Source organism: Lepisosteus oculatus, chromosome 16 (assembly GCF_040954835.1).
Source record: "Lepisosteus oculatus isolate fLepOcu1 chromosome 16, fLepOcu1.hap2, whole genome shotgun sequence".
NCBI lineage: Eukaryota > Metazoa > Chordata > Actinopteri > Semionotiformes > Lepisosteidae > Lepisosteus > Lepisosteus oculatus.
In genome coordinates, this window is record NC_090711.1 from 15,385,748 (window position 1) to 15,395,415 (window position 9,668).

Sequence of the window (9,668 nt, forward strand, 5' to 3'; positions counted from 1 at the left end):
GTGTGTGTTTACTTTCATCTGAAATCTGGATGAGAACGAAATCCTGCTGTCATTGTCTATCAGTTAGATGTGTAACCAAGTACTGTTAATGTTTTTTTCTCTAAGAAATAATTATTTCCTCATAGAAATTAAATCCAGGGATTTCCTCACATTACAAAATAGTTTACTTGAATGAAGCTAAGAACACCATCATACCACTTTCATAAACACTACACAACATCCTAAAACAGCATGTGTAAAACACCTATATAGAAAAATAAAAGATAAACATACTGGGATTACTGGTACGGAGCTGATCTGCAAAAAGTCCTTGTCAGCTCTCAAATCCTTAAAGGTGTCTTCCTGCGTTTTTCACATGACCTTTCTCTACCTTGAGCTCTCCTCTTAGTTTTTACTTGAAACTATGTATTATTATGAATGGTCATCAATAAGTACATGTCAGTAATGTTATGTGCATAAATGGTTGTAAAGAATTATGCATGTTGTTGTTCTTATTGTGTAGTGTTTATGACCTTTTATTAGTTTTAGATAAAAAATTACTGTTTTATTCTTTTAAAGATGTGCTTTCTTAACATGATTTAATCAAAGTACTGAAGGTCTCTCCCTTCTATGAGTTTTGCTCACCCTTCCTTTTCTTTTTCTTACATACAGTACATACATAAGACTATATGAACAAGTGTCTCTTTTTACTAGCTTCTAGGCGACACACTATTACATGCATGCAGTGAGTGTGGATTTGATGAATTACAGGAGATGAATCTGGATGCAACATTCCACTCAAAGTATGACAATAAACCCAGTTAAAACATGGATGTAACCTTCTACTATGAAGTCTAAGTGGGAACTCAAGAACCATTAATGCTATCTGACTCCATCCCTTATTTGAATCCTGAAATACCAGAAATGCCCAAATAATTTCTCTACTGCAGATATCTAATATCAGTGCAGATCGAAATCACAGAGGATAGATGAAAGAGAACAAGAGATAAACATTGTTTGCAATGAAGGCTTTCCTAAGCTGTTAAAAAGATTTAATTGAGCACTGAAATGAGAAGCAAAACTGCACAACAAGGATAATCCTGTTAAAGCTTCAATAGATTTCCACAAGACAACAGATCAGCCTTAAAAATGTCTTTATCTTTAAAAGAAGCTCATCTAAGTACAGTGTGGGACCTGAAATACGAATTACATCCCTATAACACCTCTATCTCTATACGCTGCTAGGGTTTCCATTGGGCAGAAGCAGCAACCCTTCAGATAAATGATAATATGATAATAAATGATAGCTGAATTATTTTTAATTCAGTTATTTGTGATTGGTGTGGTGGTTAAAATTGTTAAATTAATCAAGTACCTTGTTTTCTGCGCCTTTCCAGAGTATCCTATTAGTGCAGAGGCAGATGTCAGTGATGGAGAAGGACGTTGAAGAATTCCGCCAGTCACTGACCCGGTACACCGAGGCCACAGCCAGCCAGAGTGCCAACCTGCAGTAGGTCACCTCCCTCTTCAACAGCATCCAGCACAGAACTACAGTAGCTAGTGACCGAATCACAGAAGCACCACAACACAGAAAAATCACAACCTATAGTCAGTCTGCTGCTGCCCGTTGAAATCACATGACACAGAATCAATTATGTCATTTCTGTTTAATCATTATTTTTGCAAGAATACTAAAACTGACAAAGGTACAGAATGTGATGCATGAAGAAAATTGCTTGCATGTGAAACAGCACATTAAATTAAATTAACTTTGAATTTGAAATTAAATTAAATGGCACATTAAGTCCCCACATGCTAGCACAGTAGAAAAGCCTGCCTGTCCTATTTCAATTCACACTGGATTGCAGCAGTAGTAACTGAGCAATCTGGCATCAAAGGGGTACTTTGTCCACATATAGTGACTGGTGGAGATCCCTATTGCTCCAGGGCAAAACATCTGATGCTAGTTCTCCTTTTCAATTTCAAATCAAATCCACCAGCTGGAAAAGAATGCATGGAAAACTGAAATGGAACATTTTATTTGCTTGATAATGTGCTGTATATATTTAAAAGTTAGTTTGATGTAAGTAAAAGTGGAGGAAATGTTGAAGATTACAGAATTCAAACCAATGTGGGGTTTCAGTACAGGGAAGGAGATCTTTTGATAGTGTAATGGAAAGGTAGAAGGAGCAACATTTCAGAAAGAAAAGGAGATTCATTTTAGAACTGCCTATATTTCGTTTTCAAGTACTTGCTCTAAGGTCTGATTGTGTAACAATCTCCCTGGAATCTGCCTGCCCCTTTCTGACTCTTGATTATTTTTCTTGCCAAGCTCCTTAACTATAGGTCTCTGTTCTCCTGCAGCATCTCAGTCCAGAAGCTACAGGAAAAGCCGTGTTTTGTAATGTATGAATTCTGGGAAGACAGAATTGCCTGGACCAGGTAGGGTTGTGCAATTGATATGCACAGCTTCTGTGCTGCAGATTACTGAAAAATGGAACAGGGGAGCTTTCTTGCAGAACAGATGGCCCTCATCCCCATTAAAATCACTCATCCACCTCTTCATTTCCAATAAATCAAAATCAGTAGACTTAAACATGCTTATTTAACCTTCCTCTTGACTCCCAGCAAATGAAATGAGACTTGTCATATAAATTGTTTTCATGAGAAAAAACTGTTGCATAATATACTTTGGGGAATCATTCTCTTAGAAACATATTTTGTCATACAGTTTCAGTAATTGCTATAGCTTGAAAGAAAGCTTGTTAGATTGCCACTATGTTCAATACACTTTGGATAAAGCTTCTGTGCAACTCTTACATTCTGTAATACTGCGTGTATAATCAATGTACCGATGATATTTACACAAAAGTGCATTAAGTTACATCCAGCTATTATAATGCAGGCATTGGTCTGCTGTGGAACCTATCAGCTGTGGGATGTTACAGTAATGTGGCTGCAAAAGGGCTGCAGAGACATTAACAGGCATGAGTTATCTCCTTTCTCCTTACCAGTTACTTGCAGTCCAACGCGAGTAAGACATTCCAGCGCTGTGTCATTGACGTGCTTGAGAGTCCAGAAATGGTCACCACGATGCTGCTCCCAGGTGCGTGACCAGTGTGACTCGTAGGTCTGAGATTCTGGGAAACAACAGGGCCTGTCACCACTCACAACAGGTGCTGTTGTAACTGAAAGGTTGCAGGTGACATGAGGCCATTCAACACAGTTTGCTTGATTGATTTGTCATAGTTCATTCATTTATGGAAGGTGAAAAATGCAGATGAAACCAACTCTTTTAGCAAAGGTAACTGTAGTATATAATGACAAAGTATATATTTGAGCATAGTAAAATTGTTAAAAAACCATGGACATTTCCTGTGGTAAGCTTTGTTCTCTTTCAACACACTCCAGTGGTTCAAGAAGGATCCTTCAACAGCACACCTGGGCAGTTTGTTCCAAACTTCCACGAGAAATGCTTACTGAATTCAGATCTAACTGCGCATCCATTTTATTTTCTACTGTTGTCCTTGTTTCCTAGTTTCAAATAAGAATATATGAACATAAGAACAGTTATGGTGGACGTTTGGCCCAAAACTTCAGTTTGGATACTAGTAGCTAAATGGTGTGAGGATCTCATCCAGTCATTTTTTGGAAGAAATCAGGGTATAGACTTCAACAATGTGGCTATGTAGCACAATACAAGACCCTCGCTACTCTTTCACTCTTTTTGTAGTGCCTCAAGTGCTCAGTCTTAATGCACCACCATGTAGTTTTCTCTGGTTCATGTTTCTTTGTTGATTCTGAAAAAGCGACAGGTCTCAGAGGATTTTAACTGCTTGAATCAGGACTGATTCTTCTCTGGTCTTATTCTTTTAGCCTGTAAGTGTAGCACATTTCTTTAACCACAAATCAGAAATGTTGGAATCTAAAATACTGTAAATTTATGGTTTTGTCAAACAGCAATACTACAATAACAAGTAAAGGTTATTATCACACTGACAAGTAGAAAAAAGAAACAATATTTAGGCTGTTGAGCCTTCTTCAGGTGTAATGAATGCAATGAGGAGTAATGAAAAAAAACTACTACTATCTGAAATCACCATTGCGCACACAACTTGATATGCTCTGCACAGGAGATCAAAAGAAATAGCTTTTAAAATTATATATCTCCGGCAAGATTCAACTATTATTATTATCCCTGCATCCAGTTTCTAACTGCTTTATCCAATATTGGGTCGTGGGGGAGCCGGGGCCTATCCAGGCAAGCAACAAGCGCAAGGCAGGTTGATAATTATTATTAGTAGTAGTAGTTTTCCCTCTGTTTGCATGGATTTACTCTGGGTGCTCCTTTTATCTCCCAAAGACGTTAATTGTTCTCTGGTGTGAGTGTGTACATTTTTGTATGAGTTTGTCTCTGTATGTGTCTTGCAATGTACTGGTGTCCCTTCCAGGGGGTATCCAGCCTTGTGTCTTTTACTTGCCAGGATACAGTAAGTTCCGACTCTCCTGCGATGATGTATTGGATAAAGCTTTTAGAAAATGGATGGAATCCATACGCACAATTTTTCTGTGTTTTTTCCTTGATATTTATTTATCGTCTCGCATCCATGGTCTGAAAAATGTCTGTTGAGATGATAACACTGTTTTACGGCTGGTGTTTAGCCCTTGAAAAATAACATGAGTAATATTTACTATTGAAACAAAACTAAAAAAACAACATCCTGTATTTTGAATAATAAGCCCACCTTGTTCATCACACAAAATTGTGAAGAAAGGAGTGAACTGCCTAATTTTTAATAAAGTCTTGTTGTTTTTTTTCCAGCATCCTGGTGGATTATGAATAACAACTGACAGCATCAGGAACCATCACTACACCCACACAGATCCGGGGAAGAAAAAAGAAATTCAAGCCTGCAATGCTTTCTTCAAGGCTATTAAAAACATCATTTAATATATGTGTGACAGCATCCCAGACAACTTGAAAGTCAAAGCGATGTGGTTTTATTATTAATTTGAAAACAGCAATGCTAATAGTGTTCACACACAGGCAGGCATACATTTAATTAGATATATCTTATGGTTGAGTTATAAAAATATATACTCTAATTCTTTCTGGAAAAAAGGTGATTTTATATGTGTTTCAGTGAGGTTTGGGGTTTTACAAATTCAGTGAATGAAAATGGAGGAAGTCTCCAATAGAAGGAATTGTCTCCAATAGAAGAACGGTCTTTAATTGTCCACTTAATGACAAATAACTTAATAATAATAGTAATGTTCCAAAGCTTTTTAGATGACATGTAAGTGCTGCTGAATAAAGTCTGTTAAATGATTAGTTTCATTTATTGTATTTTAAGCGGACTTTTAGCTTCCGCGTTTGGATTGAATTGCAAGTCTATACAAACACAGGATCTGGGTTATGCACTATCATTGTTTAAAGATGTTTTTATTGACAGCTTTCATATTAAAGGGTTGGAGGATATTTCACCCATGCATAAAGTGAATTAATACATTCAAAGTCTACTAATGATGCCAAGCTGACAAATTGTTTTGTGTTACTATATGGTTTAGGTAGCTTAGATTCATATTAAATTTGTTTGAAAGAATAATGTTCAAAAGATGGAAGAGAATACTGCATTCATCCAATGCATCATTTTGACAACAGGACATAATAGATATTCTGGGACACCTGTTGAATCATTTTAACAATTTGTTTGCTTTCAATGAGCTAATCTTTCCAAATCATCCTTCAGCTAGGCTATTGTGTCCCCATTATGCTGACAATTGAATGACGTCCTTTGCCTTGCATTGGAATTGTTCTGCATTTTTTCTTGGAATCTATGGTATCTGTGAATTTCCTGTTGAGTTTTTTGCTAAATAATTTTTCAGCACATAGTGAATGCTTTGTATAAGTTATCTGAACTTTCAGAATGTACTTTTATTAATTTGTCAGAAGTTATTTTCAGTGTAGAAAAAAGATGTACAGTTTCTAATATTGCATCATAATGTCAACTATGTTCAGAACATTGTTAGCTATACTGAAATGCTGTAATAGACATACTGTACTGTAGTAAAAGCATGTGATCTCCAGATTTACTGTCTCAAGGCTGTTGGTATGTAGGTGTTGGCAGGGGGCCCTGAATGCTAATGCTGTGTTAAATGATTCTGAAATGATTCTGAAAAATTTAAACAGCTGCAAAATTTACTTTATCCCCATAAATAAACTGCGCATTTCTGCCTCAAGCAGGTGTACTCAATAGAGGGTGGTATAGAACCCTGCCTTAAATACAAACAGATGAATAGTAACTCAACAAGTATGACTGTGGATGCATTTGTTTAAATTCATTTTTGACAAAAACAATGGCAACAGAGAAGTAAGCTTTAAAAGTGTATATTGGTGAAGAGAGCTTTGCATCATAGTCCTGTAGTGTAACAAGATTTCCCTCCAGCAGTTTTCACTGTGGAACAGGAGCTTCCAGACCCCCTCCGTCTTTTCAAATCATCGATTCAGCAGGGACAATTCCCCACTGCCTCAGCTGGCATCCGGACACCATCATGTAATGACACTAAGACTGAAGACTCTTTTTTAAAAACAAGAAAGCAAGGTAGCAGCTCTTCAATAAGCCCAAGAAAGCCTTTTCTGTTTATCAGGGCAATTTTTTTTTATTTTATTGAGTGAGTATTGATTTGCTTTTCATTGTCTGGGCATGATGTTTGTGCTTGTCCATTCTGGGGTAGCACTGGACTGCCTTGGAAGAAGACTCCCTAGCTCTCAGACCCATTGCATCAGAAAATTGGATGAGAATCAAATTCATTTCTCTTACTCCTCTGTTTAGGTGATATATTCATTTTATTTAGTAATTGTCCATGAGAGAGACCGAAGGCTTGTGTCACTATGTTACAAATCACAAGACTAGTGTCTTTTGACTATTGATTCGTTGAAAAAACAGATTAAAAATGGCCACAGATTATTTCCTGCAGCGATCATCTTCACGGGCCTCACTTTGAAATTAGATTGAAATCCATTTGGCAAACGCCCCTCCTATTAAATCCAATGGACCACAGAGTACAAACAGGTACAACAGTGACATTGTGTTTCCAGGTTTAAGACTGGGTAGTCAGCAGGGTGTAGAACCAAGCATCCTGTCTTACAGAGCTCTTATGAATATTGCATGAAATCTTTCATCACAGAGACATGATAGAGGACCTCTATGAATTTTAGGAAGGATAGAAAAATAAGAAAGGCGGTACCAATTAAAAGTAAAAGAAATCCTTCGCTCTAACTTTTGTTTAATAGTTAAATGACACAAAAAAAACAGAAAGTTTCTCATGTTCATGAAATAGGAAATGCAGGTTGCTTAAATTCAAGCAATTCAGAAAAAATCACAGCCATGTGGAAAAGAAGCAAGAGTTTCAGAATTCCTGTGCAGATTTAGATTGTTTGATTTAATTCAAGGATTACTATATAAGTCCATAATAAAGGTTTCAAATTAGAGGAGGCCATTCAGGTTCATTTGCTTCTGGTAGCTAATTGATCTGAAGATCTCATCGAGCCACATATTAAAACAATCTTCAACAACATAGCTGGATAGTTCATTTCAGGTAGCACTGAAACTACTACCAGCGCAAACTGCTACAAAATCTCCATATTAATAAAAATGTGACTAACCATTTTTCAACCTGAATGATCTGACTAAGTCCTACACAGGGATGCTAGCTATTTATAGACCTCCTGGGGGTAGTAGAAAAAAAGGTATAAGGGGTGGCTTCTGGTCAGAGGCAGATGTTAAGACATTCAGTCTCACACCAGCCTGTACAGATCACAACCACACAGGTCCCCCAGACCAAACATGTCAGTGTCCTGAGGTCTTAACCTGGGTCATGGCCACTATAGTATTTTTCTTATGCTGTCATAGAAGTGCAGCAGTAATGACAGATAAGTTGAAGACTTGCATACTTACATGTAAACCAGTTCTTTCCTGGATATGGCACAATAGGAAACAGACATCAATATCCAGAGATTTCATCTTTAAAAGACATTCAGCTTCATAGAGAAATCACACAGCACCCGTCAAACAACACTATGAATGTCTTGTTGAGAGTGTTGATTTGCTTTTCATTGTCTGGGCATGATGTTTGTGCTTGTCCATTCTGGGGAAGCACTGGGCTGCCTTGGAAGAATGTAAGTTGGTTCTACTTTAGCCTTGCAAAGTTCTCTCGTCATACAGTATGTTAATGACAACATATTTCATTCGTGCTTATACTAATATATTTACAGCTTTTTTTTTCAAAATCTCATTCTCCTATCAAATATTTTTAAACCAGGGTGTGTACAAATCAATATACTAGTGTTTTATATACAAACTACAAAATCTCTGTAACTACAGCAGAAATAACACATCTACACAAAGAGAATGAAAACAACTGCTTCCAAAATGAATGGATCTTTATTCTTCCAAAGCTCATTTCATGAAATCAATTGTGACAAAGCAATGAACAGAAATAAAAAAATAATTGTATAATATATAATACATTATATCTGTATTTTTTTATTTTTATATATGCATTTAAGGAAATTTTAGTTTAGATTTCCTAAACACTGAGCAGAATGATACAGTATCAGTACAATGTCTTTACTTTGTCGGGCTTTTCTGAGAAATTTCTGTTCCTTACAAGATAACAAGACAATGAGAAAACTGGATGTAAGTAGAAACACTGCACTCGACAGACAGATCCCAGAGTACTTTATGTAAAAGACTGTGTAGTAATTTACTGTGGAGTCTTCTGGTTCCTGAAGATTCTATGTGATGCCCCATGATGTTTCTCTTTCTCTGCCACACATCTCTCCAGAAGCCAAGATGAAAAACCAGTAGCACAGCTATTTATCTGCATAGTGCAAAGCACAATAAAAGAGTGCCAGACCTTAGTAGAATGAGCTTATTTAATTGATTTCTAAGTAGCTGTATTATAGATGTACAACATACAGCAAATCAAATGAAGGACATTCATTCCGTGGTGGATTTTGTGGCAATGCAGTATTATTACTGCTCTCACTTGATGGCAACAAGCTTTTAAGCTTTGGTTCACTGCATGTTTTTCTTTTATTAACAGCATGTCATGGATATTCACTGAAATGGATGAATGGAAATATCATATGAATTGATACTATAAAGAGACCATTCATACTGAAGATCTGTTTCCCTACATTTTAAATAAATGTACTTCATGCATGGAAAGGCTCTGGCTCCCCTGTGACCCTGTGTTGGATAAAGCCATTAGAAAATAATTTGATGGATGGGTGAATGGACAAAACTTGATGTCGATTCATTCTGTATGGCAGCACATTTTAAGGAAGTTTGCAGACACTGAGTAAATGAGCAGAAGAGCACAATCTCAAATGTAGACGGATATTTCTATGCTGATAGGATACATCGAGCCACTTACACTGAATTAGTTTTAACCCAAGCAGTGTGAATGTGCCCCACCCTTCCAATGGGGTTCAAGTCTGGCGATGAACCAGTTCCTGACTGTGCTGCGCTGCCCTCCTTCCCTTGAGGTATTGGGGGTATGTCCAGGCCAGGACCAGCAGCAATTGAGGACCAAAGGTAGTGGGCACTGCTGGCACAGGGAATGCCTGGCCAATGAAGACAACACACAGCTGTCACACCTACCATAATAATAATAATAATAAT

At 37.1% G+C, this 9,668-nt stretch overlaps 1 protein-coding gene across 3 annotated transcripts in view; it reads left to right on the top strand.

The window, feature by feature from the left end:
* The window catches only part of necab3 (N-terminal EF-hand calcium binding protein 3), a 98,591-nt gene extending 92,522 nt beyond the window's left edge, over nt 1-6,069 (top strand). For all 3 annotated transcript variants that reach the window (XM_015364631.2, XM_006639390.3, XM_015364630.2), the window contains 4 exons: nt 1,377-1,489; nt 2,344-2,421; nt 2,994-3,085; nt 4,802-6,069. In XM_015364631.2, coding sequence (XP_015220117.2) covers nt 1,377-1,489; nt 2,344-2,421; nt 2,994-3,085; nt 4,802-4,830 — 312 coding nt within the window. In that variant the 3' untranslated portion in view covers nt 4,831-6,069. The remainder of the gene's footprint in view (nt 1-1,376; nt 1,490-2,343; nt 2,422-2,993; nt 3,086-4,801) is intronic.
* Nucleotides 6,070-9,668: the final 3,599 nt, after the last annotated feature.